This window comes from Protopterus annectens, chromosome 7.part0 (genome assembly GCF_019279795.1).
Source record: "Protopterus annectens isolate FY-2018-M chromosome 7.part0, PAN1.0, whole genome shotgun sequence".
Classification (NCBI taxonomy): Eukaryota; Metazoa; Chordata; order Ceratodontiformes; family Protopteridae; genus Protopterus; species Protopterus annectens.
In genome coordinates this window covers 1912883970-1912906201 of record NC_056739.1, presented here as the reverse complement: position 1 = coordinate 1912906201, position 22232 = coordinate 1912883970, and the positions used below count along the sequence as shown (strand labels likewise).

At 36.8% G+C, this 22232-nt stretch overlaps 1 protein-coding gene across 1 annotated transcript; it reads right to left on the bottom strand.

Moving 5' to 3' along the window:
- Positions 1–8262: 8262 nt before the first annotated feature.
- On the bottom strand, positions 8263–8532 carry LOC122805878 (non-histone chromosomal protein HMG-14-like). The gene has a single exon (XM_044076126.1). It carries the CDS (start codon positions 8530–8532, stop codon positions 8263–8265), a length of 270 nt encoding a protein of 89 aa, XP_043932061.1.
- Positions 8533–22232: the final 13700 nt, after the last annotated feature.

Below are 22232 nucleotides of genomic sequence, written 5' to 3'. Positions count from 1 at the left end.
AGCCTCTTGCAATACTTATTTTAGGGGCTATTTAATTTGATTCTAACTGCAGGCAGGAGCTCAGAACAAGGCTGTCATTCTCCTGGCTAGCTGGCCTTATCATTCATCTTTATCTAACGTACTACATGTGGTTTTAGAGGCCTCATCATAGTAGCTTTTCAGGTAATTAAATATTTTTTCCCACTGGAAGTGATATCCAACAATGAACACAATGACAAACAGCAGCTTATAACCACAACAATCCCTACTGTGGAAACACGAAGACACATGGTTAAAATAAGCACTTTTGTTCCTTTTATTTGTCACAGCAGAACTTTATCAGATACAATGTTAATCCCCTTCTTCCATTTTATATGTAAAACCATCCAGTTACATCACTTTATTAATAAATTAAATTCCCCTCTTAAAAGTCTATACACTTAAAATTTGTGATGTTTCTATATACATCAGCTTAAAACATAAAACGTAAACTTAAACTTTTGCTTAAACTTGTTGTAGATAACTGGAAGATCCTTGCTGAGGAGAGCATAAGCTCAGTAGTGCAGCTGCAGCCAGCCATTCTTATATGTCATCAAAATATATGCTTCTTTATTTCAGTAAGGAAAAGTACTTTGTCATGTATGGCTTTTGCAAGTTGCACCTGCATATTCGAGTGTTTGTAATTGATAACATGCAAAGTGAAGTCAATTAAGGAACAAGTACCGTGCATTTGGGCTTCATCACAATTCATAACTGTATAGTGATGGATACCTATGCATTTATTGTGAATATATAAATAAATTAACCATGTAATACATAATGTAGAGGGCATGAACTGGAAATACTGAATAACTTTAAATGGCAAACATAATTAGCTGAATGGTTCGATCTCCTTATAAACACATATAACTGTACTAAGCATCTTTATAACCTGCAAAGGCTAATGAGTAATGGTGGACAAAGTATCTTGTTGCATCGTCATTCTTGTTTACATGTCCCTGATAGTGTAGCATGAAATTTTACCCCTCTAGTCCCTACAAGTTTAATGCAGAACATGTTTGTGAACTATACAAACATAGCAGCATTGTCAGCAGGTAAATTGTGTTCAGCATCCAACAATCTGCAGAAGTATTATGCACATATAACCAGGCACCACATAAAAAGGTTTTAGTTATCAAAATTATAAAAATGAAAAAAAAAACTTTTAAGCTCATTCATACTGTACAGTGTTTTCTAAAGTAGTTCTATGTGGTTCCTGGTTGTCTGGACATAACATCTATCAATCTGTCTATCTATATAGATATGTGAACTATGGCAGGTTGATTTCTGGAAATGTCAGCCTCTTCATATACTTTGTGGAAAGACCTGTATTTTTCTCACTGCCATCTACCCCAGCAGTATTAAAATGTTATTGTGCAGGTAAAAGTTAAGGTAATCCATTACATACGAATGAACAAACAATAAAAATGCAAGTATAGTACCAATACAAGATGGACACCTGACATTGTCTTGCCAGGGCAGGACGTCGTGCCATAGGCATCATATAGGATGACATGTCCAGTCTTCTCCATGTTATCTGACCATTTTAGTTAACTATACCTATTAGCACTGTCTATACCTTTTCAACTGACTTTATGATTACTGCTTTCTATTGTGCCCTGCAATAATAGTATACTACACAGTGAAGCAAAATATCTGTACTGCATCTGATGGAGAAATTTTCAGCAGTGACAGTTTCTGCAGCAGCAGCAACAGCAAACATCATAACAGCAAATGGAAAAAGGTCATCGGATTCCCATTGTGACAGTTAAGATTGTTCTGCTCAACATACAAGACCACCAATTCTTCACCTTTGTACTATGATTTTAGCAGTTAATTCTTACTGCTAGAAAGCCAAAGCACATCAGTTGTGCAGTTGAAATAACACCTCTGCGGTGCCCTTGAAGACTGGCTCTAGAAAACAGACCAAAATTTACTGTTCTTCTTTGAAAATATACACAGTTCCATCATCAACCTGCTAGGCATGCAGATCTGTTGTCATCAGTGATATGGCCATATAATCAGGGGATATTGCAGCCTAACTTGGATCACTAAGGTTATTACCAAGATTAGTGAAAAATATTGTTGAGCCCAGTACATTTATGTCTTTGTCTTTATTTTTGCTAACTGTAATTGAGTGGCATGGGATGGCACTAGAACATGTATAACCCACCTCAGAAAACCAACAGGAAAACACATGGGACATGTAATTGCTCTGGCAATACTGCAGCTTAACAGACATAAAAGTGAGTGCTTTGTTGCACAATAGACAGACATTTGCATGCCCAAGGTATGCCAGAAATAAATGACAAGGCCATGGCCAGTGGCATGGGAAGTATTACAATAAGACATGACAGAGTGAAAAGGGTGTTGCTCAATACCAGCATGCCCATCATAGAGGCATGAAGCTCCAATGAAAGTCAACTGGAAATGTACTACTAATCAGGCTTACACTCTGTGTTACATCCAAGGTAAGTCCATCCTGCAATACAAAGGCACTGCAAAAAGTAAGAAAGACGATAGCAGGTTACATATGCATTTACAATTTATATGAAAAATATTTGAAAAATAAGGGTCTACTTTAAATAATGAAAGCGGAATCTGTCGAATAAGAATCTGTTGACGCGTAAACAGCGAAACGCGAAAACATCAAATGCACTAAATAGCGAAATCGGAAATGTCGAATTGTCATAGTTGGCCCGTCTGCGGTATAGCTCTGTAAGGTAAGTGTGCGATAGCTACGGACCTTAGGGTTAGAGTGCGGGTTACGGTAAGTGCATAGATAGGTAATGTATGTAAGGTTTAGTGTAGGGTTTTGTTAAGTGTATGTGTGTGGAATATTTACCTTGTGTGTGTATGGTTCTGTAGGGTAAGTGTGCAGTAGTTATGGACCTTAGGGTTAGGGAGGGGTTAAGGGTAGTGCATAGATAGTTGTGTATCTGGGGTTTAGTGTAGGGTTACAAGTGGGTTTTGGTGCTTTAATTTAGGGTTAGTAGTAGGGTTTTGGTTAGTGTATGTATGTGTTTTTTGCTGTTGTGTTTGTGTAGGTAGTATGCTATGGATGGTGGGGTTGGCTGACTATTGTGGTTTTGATGTTTAAATTTCGTGGTTTTGTGTGTTCGACGTTATCGCGTTTCGCTGTTTATGTGTTGACGGATTCGTATTCGATGGATTCGGCTTTCGTTTAATTAAAGTAGACCCAAAAAATAAAGTAAGGCAACACTATAAGTAATGGTCAAATGAATCAGCACCATTACAAACTTGGGCAGCAAAGCAGAAATAACAGGGATGCACACATATGTCAGCAATTCAATATACATGTCGTGATGCCTGGATACGGGTGCTTGGCTTTTTTGGTAGAGCTAATTTGGTGATCACTCTATCAATTTTGTTACAGTATAGAAAGCAGATTTTGAAGAGAGACTGTTGGAGCGTCCTACCTAGTAATAATGTTTGACAGCAGCTGTGGTAAGGGTACACAGGTTGGGGCCAGGTGGGGATGCAGAATGGGTAGATTTCCCTTATTTGTGGGGGCGTTGTTTAACAGCAATCAGCAGACAGTTTGGTTTGTTGTCATGCAACCCACAGACAGTGCATTTACAACATAGGGAGTTTTAAATGGGGAACATGATCTGGCAGGGCAAAGATCCTGCTATCAGTAGCCTCCAAATGTACTGCTGAATAAGAAGGATTGATGGAGTAACCGGTTTGGTTGGTAACACAGATGGGGATGTGCTGGATTGCACACTGTGTCACAGAAGATGATGATTTACATCATGGCAGATACTGGCTATGAGAATGGCACCTAATAAATACTTTCTAGCTAATGTGGATGCTACTCTCTTTTTCTGTTCACCAAGCAATGATGGTGTGCATACTTACTGCCCCTAGAATAACTGTGTGCTATATTTATACATTTCTGAATCATGGTACCATGTTGCTTATCTTCATTTACATTCAGTGATTGTTTATAGGTTCATAGATGAATACTAGGATAATTGCCCTGAAAGACATTTTAAGCCTAGCTAATAATTTGTGGTCAGAATTAAACCCTGAATCTTGTGTCTGTGAGGTGAAGACCATCACCATTATGCCAAATCCACCCTTAAATGCATTGTGTCTAGGGGAAATGGAGACAGCAACAGGCATTACACACACACACACAAACACACACACACACACACACACACACACACACACACACACACACACACACACACACACACACACACACACACACACACACACAAGTTTTCCATGAAGGGGATCAAACCTCCTACCTTTCTAGGTTACATAATCTAGAGAGCACTGCATTACTCACAAGTACCACAGGAGAAGGCTTATTTGCATGCCATTATATGGTTATTTTCATATGATGCTAATCACACAATTTTCCCAGTTTGTAGTGTAATTATGTCTCTGAATGAATGCCACCCCACGTTTCTGCTCACCTCACTATTTCACATAATGCAGTATACTAAATTTTTCTGAGTCTCAACCATTGATTGAGTGCATTACACTGGAACTTGAAAGAATTTTGTGCTGTATTAAGTTTTGGCCTGGGTTATGAATTTAAAATGGGTTATTTTAATGACTGCAGGAGATCATTTTGTATAACTTGTACACACAATACTTGGAAATTATTTTCCCCAGAATCAGCTTTACCAGGAAAAGTTGATTTGTAACAGCACTGGCATTGACATGGTCTACTGGTCAGTACTATTACAGTTTGCTTCTATTTGATGTAATTGTATTGGATATTGCTGCACATATCACCATCAGATCTGCATGCCTGGCAAAAATTTTGATTTAACTAAGGCATATTCTGTCCCCATTGTTGGATCACTATCTATGCCAACCAGATGTGGATGAGCTATTTATCAAGTGATCCCAGTTCAAAATGTAGTAGCAGAATATAAGTGAATTTACAGTTTTTCATTTAATATATTGTCTTCCCTGAGTGAATTTTTTCCATACTGATTTGGAAATAGGCATTGGAATTTTCCAGATTTAATAATGCTTCCTCCTTATTTTGTATCCCAGGGTCCTCTACACTTTTACCACAAATGGACTTGAATAATTCTCTTATAAAATGAATTCTCTGCTCTATTCCTTGGTTTCATAAAGTGAATATTATGTATGTTTGTTTTTGTAAAGTGAATATTATGTTGCAAAGCTTCTGTATCATGTTATTTATGCTGTGAATTACTGTATCGATATCCAGAAAATTTGCATAAGTATATGCATGTTTGTAAAACAATGCCTGTCCATCATTCTCTTCAAAAAGAATTTGGAAAAATAGATGGGGAACCATAAATTCACTCTCAGGATACTGCCCGGACATAGCACTGTGTAAAATGACTCAGGGCACCAACACCTAAAGACCCTGATACTACCCCATCCCATATCTGGGGAACTAAGATATAATATTGTCATATCCTGGGTATTATTGGATAGGCTTGTAAAGGTTCTTGTGTCATTAGCCTAGTAATTACCTTTGAACCTATGTTATCTTATTAACTAGCTGTTTAGACTTGCTTAAACTGTAATAATTTGAGACCTATTATACTTCCAGTGGACTGCTAGATTAGTTGCCTCTGAAATCCGGTATGATGAGGGAGATCTTCCACTGGATACTCATCATTATCAGAGCTTTGAGTTCCTAAAGCCATCTTCTCAAGTTATTCATGACTTGAAATCTTTTGCATAGTATACAGTAGATAAGGGCCACTCAATAACAACATGCATAGTATACAGTAGATAAGGGCCACTCAATAACAACATGTGTGCACCTTGAATGAAGGGAGTAGTTTCTTGATAGGGTTACCAGCCACTGCTATTAATGATACCATCCAGAGAAAAGGTTCTCATTGTCTCCGAATGGTATAAAGAGAATCGGTTTTTCATCCAAGCAGATTGCTTGGCCCTGCATTCTGTCATTCCCACCTATGGGACTACTGGCGAATGTAAGGTCAGTCTCAACAAGACACAACATTTCTGACTTGCTGCATGATACTTACTTCCTATTTGTAACAGAGCCCTAACTTGTTGGCATTGTTGTTCCATATTTGGAAACTGTTATATTAGCTTTAATCTTTTTAGGAGGTTACAATAAAATTCTGATTTAGATCTTGCTGTAATATGCTTCACATTCCCAGGGGGATAATAGAGATCCTCTGAGTATATCTTGCATGTAGTAATTAAAAGTTCATAAACCTCTTCATTTGGTATAGTGACAATTTTTTTCTGAAAGAGTTAATGGGCTTTGCTATTGTTGTCATCTTGGATCACTGAAACATTTTGGATTAAGGTGATTTTAATATCTAGGATAATGATTCATGGACTTTATTGTTGGCTCAGTCTTGAATCACTCAATTAGTCCAGTCTTAGATGATTTTAAGGATGAGAGCAGTTATAAATAATTTAAAACTGTAAAGAAAGTTCTCCAAATTATGGAAAGGTCTGGATTTACTTGCTTTATTGTCTCTGGAACTCATAAAAGATTCACTCATTGTATCTGGTGTTCCACCAAGGGGGGGGGGGGGGTCAACTCTCACCTGTGGGTAGAGCTGACCTTTTTCTGTCTGATTACCATACGATCCATTTCAGGCTAGGCATAAGTGTAGTCAGGGATATACTATGTATATGATGGCATAAACTTTTAACAATTTTTTTTTTTAATTTGTGCAGTAATTTACCATACATATTTTGTTAAAATATTTTTTTCAGAATGACTGGTTGGTTAAAATTATTTATGTTTGCTTAAGGAGACTAAGGATTTTACATTTTCTTTACCTGTCCTGTCAGTCATTTTCTTGTTTGAAATATTATTGGCAGTGATTGCGTAACAGAGAGATCTTCCTCTTTGCTCTGCTGCTGTTTAATCTACAAGTGACAACAGAAGTATGTATGTGTGCACCACTCAAGAGTTACAATAACAGAAACTTTGAATTATTGCAACTCTGATGAATATTTAGAGTTGTTTTACTTTCTGTATTCTCTTCATAAGAATTAGTGGTGTTACTTTTTTTCTGGTCTACCCTGTCAATTTATGGTGATAGTGGTGATAGGGGGCTCATTCTATTTCTATAAGAATGACAAGTGTACTAATTGGTTCTCTGACAGAGTAGCTGATGCATGGAACATACTACCAAATTACATTAAAGCAAGAACTAGTCTAGACACTTTTAAGAACAGCCTGGACAGTTATTATGGGAACAAGTGCTTTGGCATATTGTCATCCTAGAAGGGTTTTTAATGCCCATGCTTGAAATATTTGTATGTATGTATGTATGGGTTTATGCGCACACACACACGTGTGTGTGTGTGTGTGTGTGTGTGTGTGTGTGTGTGTGTGTGTGTGTGTGTTTTACATACCATTGGTAGTGATGGTGACAGAGGGCTACTTCCCCTACCTCTGCTGCTACATAAGCTGTGAATGATCACAATCAGTTTGAAGCCTCGTGAATGCAAAGTTGCAAAGGCATGTATTTGCATCTCATGCATGATGGGCACAATAGGAATAGAGCTGAGATAACACTGATCAACTGCGATTTCATGTAAATGCTACAATATCAACACAACTATAAATGCAAAGATTATCTTATTTTCATAAAAGTTTTCTGAATTTTAGCAACTTTTAGACTTTTCAGTACAGTACTGTTATCATTACTAGTCTATGCTGTTAGCTTGCCGAGTACAAAGCGAAAGACAATTTAACACAGAAAGCAGCATTTTAACAAAGCAATACTGATATCTATAGCCAAAAAGATTCCATAGAGATGTACTGAATATATTAAACTCACATTAAATTCTAACAGCATACCAACATTATTATTATTATTGTTACTACTATTATTGTTATTATTATTATTATTATTATTATTACTATTATTATTATCAATGTTATTACTAACTGCAGCCAGGGCTGATAAAGTTGATATAAGCTTGTTGTTAAAGAATCCAGTCATTACATCTCTTGGTTTAGACAATAAATCAATGTTGGATTCTCCCCATAGCATGCCATCTGACAGCTAAACATAAAAATGATATTAAAAACAGTCCTAGAAGTTTTTTACAGTCCAACACTTGCAATGATGTTGATGCAATACACAATGATGTTGGTTTCTCCATTGTAAATTTCCCTATATTTGAACTACTAAAAAAAACTTGCATTTACAAAATAGATAAACAATATTTCTGAATTTCTTGTACAAGAATCACACGCCGAGATGGAGTATGATGTTATTCTGACTTTTCTTCTTTCTCCCCAGCAGAGTCTGAAGATGGACCCTCATTTTTTGCATCTCTGGTTTCTGCAGATGTACTGTCTTCAGCTGCTTTTTCCTTTTTACCTTTTGCTTGTACATTTCTTCTCTTTTGTTTTCTCTTTCTTTGGATCAGCTTTTTTCTGTTTTGTTTAAGGCTTTGGGGTTTAGTGGACAGTCGTTCTGACCTTCTCTTAGGCTCTTCTTTCACATCATCATCGCCTGTGGTACCCTTTCTCTTAGGCATGATGATTATAATCTAGGTTCCCAAGCATTAGTATTACAGCAAAAGAAATAGATCAAATCAGATTGGATCCCCTTCTCCCTGTTTTCCGATCCATAAACCTGCACATGAGGATCGCTACCACATCTCTTCTGGCAACTATTGGTTCATAATTCTTTAAAGACCTATTTCTAGATCACAAAAGTCTACCTGTGTGGTTAACTCTTTGTGTCAATGATGCTGGCCTAGAGTTGTGGAGAGGGTGTGGAGGCAGGGATTGGCAGTGGTGGTAAAGTTTTATTATTTTTATGTTTAGCTGGATAGTAGCGAGCGTTGACTAGATGTCTGTTTTTGACTAATGCATATCTGGCAGCCATCTTGTGTTTGCCTTCTGTGTTTCTGGCAGCTATCTTGTGTTGGTAAGGGCCTATCTCCTTTGCTACTGAGAGTAGCAGGGCTGCCTGGACCTTGTCTGGCATAAGCTGATTGGTAAAGAAAGCAGGGACTAGCAGGATTGGCTAGATTTGTGTTACTAGAATCATCTATTTTTTCTGGTATTTAAACCCTAAGTTTGAGCTGATTTAGGCTTGTTTGCACATCATGCACCACAGCTGCACTGGTTTTAACCCACTGTGAGGTATTCCAGCTACAATTTTTCCCTTAGTAGCACTTGTGGTGATCACCTAGTAGTACTCCTCTTAGGCCTTCCACCCTTTACCCTCTTAGCTCTCTCTGGGCCTCTCTCCCTTAGATTCTAGCAAATATGCTTGGTTAATTTCCTGCATTTTCTCCTGCCAGTCTGGTTGATATGGGCATCCTGAGACAGTGTAGCAACTGCCTCGTGTACACAGACAACCCTGTGCTACTACCACCTAGCAACACAATTTGTGAGAGATGCAATTATATTAAGAACCTAGAGTTTATGGTCTCTCCCTCACAAGCCAATATATCTGACACTAAGAAGGTTGTCAACACAAACACCACACTTCAGTCACCACCCACACCTACACAACACACACCCACATATGAGGAGGTCTACAACAAAAACATGCCCAAACAAAAGAGACCTCAGATGCAAAAACACACATGAAATCCACTGCCCACCATACCACATACCACACATAGTCAATACTTTTGTGTCTCACAGCCACTAAGGCCTAAGCATAAACCCAACATATTAGTCATAGGAGATTCCATTGTGAGACACACAGATGTGCCCCCACCAGGCTGGATAAGGAGAAAGTCACAGTTAGTTGTTTATCAGGTGCCAGAATCTGCCATATCATCCATGCACTCAAGTCTTTCAACAGCAAGTACTGTTATGACTCTGTCATAGTCCATGTTGGCGTGAATGATTTGAGGCATACCCCCCTAGACTATATGAAGACAGACATGATCGAGCTCACTGAATATGTGTCCCAGGCAGATATGTTCCTAGCCTTAAGCAGCATTCTACCATCACCCAAAATGATGCCTCAATAGAAACAGAAAATTATTGACTTTAACAATTGGCTTAGTTTCTGATGTCATTCCATGGGGATCCAGTACCTGACAGCCTGGGAAAACATGATCGGCAAACCATGATGCTTTGCCAGAGATGACCTGCATATGTCTCACTTGGGCTTCAGGCTTCTGGCAAAGGCTTTTGCCTCCCCCATAGTGCCTTTTATAGGCAATGCCATGAGGGAAAAACTACCAACATGAAAATGTCATCAAAATGGAAATTAAAGGTCATGCTGCTAAACGCTAGGAATCTAAACATGGAATTGCACTCATTGCAAGCGTTCTTAGCCCTGGAAGATGCTGACATTTGTGCATTCACAGAAACCTGGTTCAAAGCTGTAGAGAACACCACAGTCATAACAGGTTACTCATCCTATCATACATTTAGACCCCAAACCGTGGGCAGCAAAGCAAAAGGAGGTGGAGTTGCAATATATATATATATATATATATATATATATATATATATATATATATATATATATATATTTATATATTCTTGGCTGGTCAAACAGTATGATGCACAGGAGACACTCCAGGTGCAGTTAACCATTGACAAGACCCTTATTCAAATCATAGCTAGCTACAGGCCCCCAACTTTGACTCAGGATGCCCACTCCACCTATCTCAACCTCTTTGCATCTATCAAGATTCAACCCTTTACCCTGACCTGGGTGACTTTAACTATCCAACCATAGACTGGACAAACTGCTCATACCAAAACACAAATGCCCATAGATTTCTTGATTTCGTCAATGCAAGTGCCTTGGACCAGCTGGTCAACACCCCCTACAACAGGTAATAATATCTTAGACTTGGTATTAACTAACATGAGTAACCACTGCAGCATCTCTATAGTGTCATTCTCCCTGGTAAGATCCAACTACAAAGTGGTCACTTTCGAAGTCACCATCTCCTATGACCCCCCCCCCCCCCCCCAGCAACGGTAAAACAAAAAAAACTTCTCCAAAGCTGATTACAATCTCCTGAGGGAAGGTATAAACAGCTTCACAGATTCTACTCCCGTCAAAGAAATTGACACATATGTCCAAATCTACATCAAAGTACTATACAAGTATTTATATAGCTGCATGGAATCAGCAATACCTGACAGGACAAAATCCTCCTCCTCATGGAAGAATAAACCTATCTGGTGGACATCTGCAATAAATAAACTCTATAATAAAAGGAAAAAAAATGTTGTCCAGGACTAAGAAGGAACAGGTGCCTAATCTGATGCAATCTCTCCTTAGCCTGAACAAGCAAATACGAGCACTAATGAAATTCTCCAAATCAAACTTCAATCCAAACTGGCCATATCTACAAAAGACAATCATAAGGCCTTCTTCACTCATAAGGCTTTCTTCACATGGGTTGGGAGGGTGGCCTAATGGTTAAGGTGTTTGCTTTACAAGCACAAGGTGCAGGGTTTGAGTCTACCAATGGATAATTGTCTAGGCTTAAAATGGCTTGCAAGGGCAGTTAGCTTAGTACTAATCTATGAACCTATGTCCACAGTCTCAAAGGAAGCACTCAGAACTGGTGGTCAAGGATACTACATACACAAATGCAGTAGATATAGCCAACCTACTGGCAGACAGGTTCAGTGAAAAGTTCACTCCTGTGTCCCCCATCAGTAAATTAGGACATCCCCATCACCTGTTCCCCTCCCCTTATCTCTAGGGAGATCCTACATGAACTCAGGCAGGAAGTTGCAGCACCATTAGGCACCCTGTTCAAACAAAGCCTGAGTACCAGCTTTGTCCCACTCAAGTTGAGGACAGTCACTGTCATCCCTTTGCACAAAGATGGGCATCCACCAATCCAAGAAATGATAGACCAATCAACCTAACTAGCCTGATCTGCAAGGCCATGGAGCAGATTATAATGGACCTCATTAACAAGGACACTGACAAGCTCGAAATACTTGATCCCACACAGTTTGGAGGTCATGCCTGTTAAATTTGGTCGACTTCTTTGAGACAGTCACCAAAGCTATGGATGAGGGGAAGACAATACACACCACCTACCTTGACCTGGCCAAACACTTCAATACTATTGTCCACTCGGGTATAATAGATAAACTGCTTCAAATAGGCATCAATCCATATGTTACCAGATGGGTAGCAAACTGACTCACTGATAGAACCCACCTAATTAAAATAGGGGAAGCCACCTTAAGCAGTAGACCCATAATGAGTGGTGTACCCCAGGGATCAGTCTTGGGGCCTCTGTTTGGGATATACTTTTCTGAGGTAGAGGTCAAAACCAGTGGACTATGGCTGACCAAGTCTGCAGATGACTGCAAGCTGAGAGCTGTCATCAATTCGCCTAGTAATGTAGATATCCTCCAAGAGGGTCTCACTCAAACAAATGACTGTTGCCAGAAACATGGCCTCAAACTGAGTGCTAAAAAAATTCATCATCATCCCCTTTGGGGAGAGTGACATCCACACAAATTATCACATTAATATGAAGGTCCTAAGCATGCAATCAGTTGTGAGGGATTTGGGCACCCAGGTTGATAACAAACTGACTTTTGAGCACCATATTGCATCCATTGTATGGAAAGCTTTCTACATGGCCCACCTCATTAGTAAGGGTATCTCATCCAGGGACAATGAGGCCATAACATCCCTGTATTCTTCCCTTATATGACCCATTATTGAGTACAATGCCCCTTTTGGCATGCACCTCTCAAAGCACATGCAGCAGCTGTAAAGACCACAGATGTTCCACACCAGGAGAATACAGGACCTCAGACATCTACCCTATACAGATAGGCTAAAAGCCCTGTCCCCCTACTCAGTCTCATATAGACTCCTCAGAGGTGAACTCTGTCTGGCATACAAAGCAATCTCAGACCGCTCCTTGATGGGACTGCTGCCTATCTACAAGTCAAACTCCACTCAAGTAAAACACCTCTGCAACCTCAACCTGGTCTGTGACATCGATAGGACTTGTTGGTGGGACAGATTTGTATCCCAGAGACTCCACCCTCTGTGGAATGAGCTCCCTTTCCATGTCAAGCAGAGTACCTCATTAACCCTTTTTAAGTGCAACCTGGATAACTAGATGGGGAACAGAAAATACACCCCTGGGATTCCACCTGTGTCCCTGCTGGACAGGGGCATTGGGTGCTGACTAGACAGAACATGGGCTAAATTCTTGGCTAGGCTTGTAAGAGCCTGAGGGCCAATAGCTTAGTAACATCCTACGATCCTATGATCCTATGTGACAATGTTTATTTAAACTTGGTTTCATATCCCGGTCTTCATATTCATACTTAATTGCATTTGTTGAATTACAAAACTATACCTTGGACAAATCTGCATAGATCTGAGTCTCTTATTTGTCTGAAGAAGAAGCCATTTTATTTGCATAAAATGTGAAATGTTTAATAATAAAAACTCATTTGTTAATGTTGAAATTAACATTTGTGTGCATTGCAGTAAAATCTAAGATTTAGAGAATCAGATCAGTAATCTGTGGGAAAGAAAGAAATTCACCTAAACTGGATATTGCATTTTCCAATTCTAAAATAGTGGACAACCAGCCCAATTAAATATGATATCTTATAAATCTTTACTTGTCAGTAGAATATGTCAGGTTAATCTAAAGCACAACAACTGCATAGTTCCTGATTATTTTGTCCTAAGAACAGGTATTGATACTGCAATTCAAATGATAAAACACAGTGAGCCATGCATAAAGAAATGCTCAGTCAGTACTGAAACCATACCTCTCAACCTCTTAGTACAAAAAATCTAGACAAAGCCAAAAATAATGGCGGGACAAGGCCCGCAAAATATGTACAAATGTTAAATACTGCTCTCATAAACTTAGAAATTTGCTAGAATAAAAGGTATTGTGTTATAATACATTTTCTGAAGGTTATGAAGTCTGAAACTCAAATGATTGACATTATTTAATGAATTTAATCCTCACTGATTTGACAGAAAAATCAAGAAAATTCAGAAATTTTATGAGGAGCAGACAAAAAAATATGAGATAAAAATCAGGACATTCTGAGAAACTCTGGACAATTGAGAGGTATGACTGAAACCAATACTGTAACATAAATAGTGGGGTGGGCATGATGTCACATAAATCTCTGACTGCAATTCTGCTTATGCAATAGAAAAGCTAGTCCAGCATATGGAGGGTATCACTCCTTCATTCATTAGTTATAGCAATACAGGCTCCTTATATAATATGGGAATCCAAGAATCTCACACTTTTGTTGGGTCACAAACATCTCACACATAGCTTTGAGTAATTATTTCATAAAAAATACTGATGAGGCAGATCTTGAATCTATTAATATGAGACTTAGCAAGTGCACTAGATGTAGATATTTTGATGATAAGGACCATGAGTGCTTGAACTACAGAAACAAGAAGATGAGAAAAGGAGCTTTAGGTGGACATTTTCTTCCTCTATACAGCAGCTTGTTCTGCCTGCAAGAATTTGAGAACAAAAAAGCATGTGAGTTTTGGCTTTAAATGACTCCTGATTATGGTATAGTATTAGGGCTCATCACTCCTTAAGTGCAGACGATACAATAGTGTTTAATCTTAGGAGATTCGAAATCTGAAATTCCATAACTGTTAGACTGATTCATAACTTACAGTAGGACTTAGGATCTGATTCTTATTCATGCAGGAGTTAATGCCCTGGTGGTGTCCACTTGAACCATATGTTGTTGTTTGTCTTTTCGTCTTTTCCCGGTTAGGGGTCGCCACAGCAAAACTCCGGTCTGCTAATGATTGGCAGTAGATTTGTATGGTGCCGAGTTGCCAGCCCAAAGCCCAACCTTCAGTGAAGGCATGCCCATTCACAGAGTTCATTCGACCGCGGGGAGGACATGCAGACTCCACACAGAAGGTACTCCAGCTGAGAATCGAACAGGAGAACCTCTTGCTGTGAGGCAACAATGCTACCGCTGTACCACCGTAGAATCCATTGTCTTCCTAAAAAGATTACAGAGTGCTCAACCATGTGACCTCATGGTTTACATAACTGCTGCATCTGAACAACACAAAAAGTTGCCTTGCTATTCTGGCTGTTTTGTATTGCCACTGTTTTAGGCATTTGGATTAGTTTTTGCATTGTCTGCTCTATTTATATACTGCTTTAGTCTTTTTCAGCTAATACTGCCTTGCCTGATATTGCTAATTGCACTGCATCCATTCTTCATTATTTTTTTTTTGTTTAATACTTTTTTCTATTTAAATTACTGGCTTGAGTGATTCTACTTGGGCAGGAGTGGCAGCCATCTTATAATCAGTTGTGAGTCATCTAAGTGAGAGACAGTTTCATACAGATTCATGGTGGTTTATAACACTTAGGCTTCAGATTCCACCTAGTTTTCATTAGTTTTTCTGTTTTCTTCTGTTGGAGTTACTGTGTGGTGCTGTGCTGAGTGCAAGAATGTGGTAGTAGCATTTCCATAACAGGTAGAACATACAAGTTTAATTCTCTCTTCTTGTACTAAATGAAGAGTATTTTCTTATAATATCTCTAAGTTACTTATCTATTTCTGCATTATCTAAATGTCTTGCACTGAGTTGGGGGTGTGTCCTCTTAGTTGCAGTGATCTGCACAGCTTGAGTACCAGATGTATTGAACAGACCTAGCTTACTCTGAAAAATTTAACCAGTTCAGCAACGTTTCACAGATGTGGTATTTCACTAGCACTTCTTTAAATCCTCATTTATTTAAATGTATAATAATGGTCATTCATGGAAGCCATTCTATATTGCTAACCTTATAGCACTTGGAATCTTTAGGCAGTACATGAAATGCTCATGCTCAGTGATAATGAACTTACTAGACTCAAAGGGCTCTATCTGTGAGAGGTCTAAATACTTATGTCAATGGAGGTGTTCCTCTGTCAGCAAGCAACATACTGTGAGCTCAACCCAGTCTTACCCCACCTGCACCTATGCAAAATGCACAGACTATGAACTCCAAGTTTTCTTATGCTGGTGCCATTAAAAATCTTTAAATAATGTTCCTAGGACTGTAAAAACTAAACTTCAGCCTAAACTCTCAAATTTACCTCCTGCATATAACGCATCATCAACAGCTCATATCCAACATAGGGCTCACTCTGACACTGAAATGAATACAGACACTGATAGAAGTCAGATAAGTAGCACACAGAAGCCCTTAACACTATAAGAATAAAGTATTTCATCTGGCAATGTCCTGATTGTAGATGATTACATAGTTAGAAAGATGCTCCACTCACTACGCCGAGCAAAGACAGGGTACAGTTAGTTGCCTCTCAGGTGCCAGGATATATCATGTCACTAAAGCTCTCAAGTCCCTTCATCCCAGATACACACATGGGAGTGAATGACTTGAGATGCACTTACTTAAATCATATGAACAGGGTCATGACAGAGCTATATGAACATGAATCTGATAGCAAATCTGGTAATGAGCATTATCCTATCATCTCCAAGAATGAAGCTGCAATACAAGCAAAAGATAATTTACTTTAATTATTGGCTTACCTACTAGTGTCCTTATAAGAAGATCTGGTAGTGTCTTTTTAAGCAAAATGAGGCAACTGAAATTAGCAAAGTAGCCAATCACAATCTAGCATATAAATGAAGCAATATTCAGCGCTAGAAGCCTAAAAAATTTGCACTCTTTACAGACATTCCTAAAACTTTCTAAATATTAATTATATGCATACAAATAACCAACATCCGCACTGTATGAGGATGAACAAAGCACCGGACAGCAAGCAGAATAAAAACAACTAATTTATTGAACAAATATAACGTTAAACACTTAACGAATCACCGCATGTTTCATGCTCTAAAAGACTTCATCAGACAACAATAAAATAATGAATTAACATATATATATATATATATGCTGGCACAATTTCAAATCATCCAGTGATGTTCCATCTCATGAATATGTATTCCCAATTAAATATATTGCAACATAATTTAATCACTTATAACCTTGAATTTAAAACTGTGAAAATGTATAAATGTATAAACATAGAAATAAAGCATGTGTGATGTATAGTATGTAGTCTATGTGCTTTGGCTCCAAAAAATTTCACTTGTGAAATATATGTGCGTAAAAATAAAAATAAGATACGCACAAGAATATACATAACTCAGTGAGCTTAACATTTCCATTTTCTTCATAACAATACTCCCACCCAGTGGCCAAGATAAAAATACCAGCAAGAAATATAGTGAATAAATCTATATGAAACGTATATATGTAATGACTAAAATATTGTTTTCAAAAAACATAATAATATGCATACAATAAATATAATGGATAAATATAATAAATATAATAATGAAACCAAATATATTACATAAAAATGATGTACCTACAATAAATACAATATATGATTAATACATAAAATGTAAAAAAAGTCAAATCACTATATAAAATAACTGTGTATCTCTAAAACCATATAAAATCCACTAAAAACATCCAACATTTTACATTTATATATGTATAATCTACTTATAATCTAGCTGCCCTCAACTTCAAAACTAGTGCTATGGAAACATTGTCATTTAAACCTGGGAATTTATTGGCCTCTAAAAAAATTTGCCAATATAATTCCCGGTATTCAATTTTAGTTTCCCATAAACCACCCCTTTCATCTTTCTGAACTTCCTCAATAATAAAAAACATATATTTAGCTAGGGGACATGTGATGGTGTGTCTATATAATGCATTACTTTCTTTTTTATTTTTTATATCATTAATGTGTTCATAAACTCTCCTTCTTATTTTTCTCTCTGTCTTTCCAACATAAAAGCCGGAGCATATCTCACATATAGCAATATATACAACTCCATAAGACTCACAAGTGCTATGTGTTTTGCTTACAATTTCTTTTCCCCTTGATTCAATAAATACACTTTGTTTGTCCACCATCCATGGACATTGTGTGCACATCCTGCATGGGAATGTGCCAACAGGCTTCTTAGTTTTCTTTTTATTTTTGTTCTGAAACAACAACCAATCTTTAATGTTCCATCCCCTTCTAAAAATAATGTTCAAAGGTTCTTTATGTTTTAAACTGAGGTCAGTTAGTTTGATAAACTTGTCCCATTCTTTATCAAAAACTTTTTGAATTACACCTGCATCTCCACTAAAATCAGTAATAAAGGCCCTACTATATGATTTGTCATTATCCCCAGTAAACTCGATTGACTCAGCCATGTTGGTTTGCCCAGTATTAATCAAATCTGGGGGCTCTTTACTTAAAATAGGTTCAAATCTACTTTTTCTACCTTTTATAACTTCTTCTTTAATTTTGTTACAACATTCTAGAGGATACCCTCTTTCTAGAAACAATTGAGTCAAAAACTCACATTCAACAATAAAATCTTGATCATTTGAAGTCATTCTAGAAATTCTAACAAATTGGCCTTTCACTATACTTTTTTTCTGGTGGAGAGGGTGTCCACTGCTAAAATGCAGGTAGGAGTTAGAAAAAGTTTTCTTTCTAAATACTTTTGACCTAAAATGATTCCTATCCTTAAGTAGTGTTACATCTAAATAATTAATTTCCTTAGAACCAATTTCGTGAGTAAATTTTTAAAAATTCGTAGAATTATTAATATAATATATAAATTCATCCAATCTTTCTTTGCTATCATGCCAAAATATAACTATATCATCTAGATAGCGCTTGTAAAGAAACCAGCAATCTTTGTATGTACTATGGTGAATAAATTTCGTTTCCCAGGTGTTCAAATCCATGTTAGCATATATAGGGGCACACCTTGCCCCCATTGCAACACCACTTTTATGTTGAAAATATTCACCTTGAAAAAATATATAATTATGTTTTAACACCATTTCCATTAGAGTCATACATATATATATATTTCATTATCGTTCAAGTCGCCAAAAAATCTAATGGCCTCCTCAAACCACTCTAGACCTATATCATGTGGTATAGATCCAAATAAATCTACCACATTTATAGTTACAAAAATTAACTCCTCATTAAACATATTCTCCTTAACATTATATAAAAAAATCCCAAGAGTCTTTTAAAAATGATTCTCCCTTCATCATTGACTTTTTCAATTTTACATCTATGTATCTAGCTAAAGGAGAAATTGCCAAACCTTCAGCAGCCACTATAGGGCATAGGGGTGGATCAATATAGTTCTTGTGAACTTTCGGAATACCAAAAATAGAAGGAAGTTTGGGCTTATTATTATATAAAAATTCAAACATATCTTTTTCAATAAATCCTTCCAAAAATAGATCATATAATGCTAAATATATTCTTCTATATCCAATATTAATTTCATTTTTGGATATATTATTATATTTAGCAGTGTCAAGTAAGATGTTGAACATTTTCCCTTCGTACATAATAGTATTCATCAGTACTATGCCTCCCCCTTTATCGGGCTTCATCACCCTCAGGTTAGTATTGCCCTTTAGCTGTTGAAGTAATTCAGATTCTGTGGATGTGAGGTTTGGTGTATATCTATTTCTCTTGACTGCCTGCCTCGACTCAGTTTCTACAAGATTTTCAAAATTCCTTAACTGCGGGTGTATAGGGGGGTTCCAAACACTTCTCTTTTTTAAAATCATTAGAATCATCCCTACCTGTTGATACACCACCACAAATCAATTCTAAATTCATCTTTCTTAAAAACAATTTTAAGTCTATAACAAGTCTATTAATATCACATTTTGTTCTTAGGACAAAGTTTAAACCTTTCGAAAGTAAACTAAAATAACTGTCATTAATATCTAATTCTGTATAATTAAGTATATTAAAATTTTTGAACTTATTGCAGGTACAAACAACTGATTTTACAAAATCACAATTTTCATTTATATTTTCATTTGTATTATCTTGGTATACTATCTCCTCCCCCTCCCCCTCCATCCATTCTGCTGAAAATTTCCTTCTCTCTGATTCTTTATCCTTTCTGACCTCCAGAGGGGTGGGAATTCTAAAGGGTCAAGATTTTCTTGATGTGATTCTTGATACACTTCATTCTGATAACCCCTGATCAAAATCTATCATTATTATGCGTTGGATCAAATTCGTTTATATAATTAAACATAACTCTAGGTTTGGGGTATTGTAAATGGTGTTCATATTCAAATGTGTCTCTACTGATTTTCCTTCTCTTACTTTCCAAAATTCTATCACATTTCTTATCTATAACATTTCTCAACTCAAAATATTTCTTTTTTTCTTCATCTACTGTAAACAATATATCTTTTATATTTTTTTCATTCACAGAATCAATATGCTTCATCAAAATATCCATTTCTTCCTCGTTATTCTTAATAATAGCTCTAATGAGCTCAAAACCCCAATTATCAAACATATTTAGTAACAGGTCATAGAATTGTGTACCTTCCTTAACATTATTAGGAAACTTATGAACCCGTAAACCTTTTCGTACCAACTTGGCTTGTAAACATTCTTTCAAATAAATATTGTCTATGTTTAAAATTTTATATTTAAATAATAAATCATTTAATTTTGTTAAGTTACCAGCATATGTTAAAACATGATCATCTTCCTTAACAAAGTTCTCATGTAGCTGAACTCTCCGTTTGAGCCAATCATTCAAAGTTAATGCATCATATGAACAGTCACCTTGTTGTTCTGGCGTTATATGGACTCTCCTCCGGGCACCATTTCGTCCATTTAAATCATTCTCCTCACCGCTGTTTAAAAAAATATTTGGAATATCCTCAGCCCTGTCGAATTCTGTAATCGTATTTCTTAGAGGGCTTGAATTCAACGGTGGCCATAACCAGTAGTTCCTCCACCGTTATTCTGACCGTTTGGAGCAAGCGCACATTGACTTTTTTTACATTTTATGTATTAATCATATATTGTATTTATTGTAGGTACATCATTTTTATGTAATATATTTGGTTTCATTATTATATTTATTATATTTGTCCATTATATTTATTGTATGCATATTATTATGTTTTTTGAAAACAATATTTTAGTCATTACATATATACGGTTCATATAGATTTTTTTCACTGTTATTATTTCTTGTTGGTATTTTTATCTTGGCCACTGGGTGGGAGTATTGTTATGAAGAAAATGGAAATGTTAAGCTCACTGAGTTATGTATATTCTTGTGCATATGTTATTTTTATGCACATATATTTCACAAGTGAGATTTTTTGGAGCCAAAGCACATAAACTACATACTATACATCACACATGCTTTATCTCTATGTTTTTACATTTATACATTTTCACAGATTTAAATTCAAGGTTACAAGTGATTAAATTATGTTGCAATATATTTAATTGGGAATACATATTCATGAGATGGAACATCATTGGATGATTTGAAATTGTGCCAGCGTGTGTGTGTGTATATATATATATATATATATATATATATATATATATATATATGTATATATATATATATATATATATATATATATATATATATATATATATATATATATATACATATGTTAATTCGTTATTTTATATTTTATTGTTGTCTGATGAAGTCTTTTAGAGGACGAAAAACGCGGTGATTCATTAAGCGTTTAACGTTATATTTGTTCAATAAATTAGTTGTTTTTATTTTGCTTGCTGTCCGGCGTGCTTTGTTCATTCTCATACAGTGCGGTTGTTGGTTATTTGTTTGGTTTTGCACTGTTCCTCGTATTTTGGTTATTAATTATATGCATAGTTACTGAAACATGGTTTCACACCATTAAAAGCACTCTTGCAGGCAGGCTTTTAATACCTACCACTGCTTCAGACCCAAAAACAAACTGGACATTGGAGTTGGTGGGCACATATCTGTGTGCCTATCAAGGCATTTCACCTCCAGACATGTAATGCAGGAAAATGACATAGAACTCCACCACATTTTTCTCATGATTAACAAAACCCAGTTCCACATAGTAGCCAAACACTGCACCCCTCTATTATACAAATAAACCAGAAGGCATATCTTAAATTGACATCTATCACCACAGAACCTAATGCTATCTTCTTGGCTGACATCAGCTTTTCCTCCATTAACTGGGCAACCTACTCAACCACAATCAAGAATGCACAGAGATTCCTGGATATCATTAATACCAACTCCTTGGATCAACTAGTCCAAATCTCAATGAGGGTCGATAAAATCTTGGATGTGGTTCTCACAAACCTAACCTCCCTGTTCTCTAACCCCACAATTACC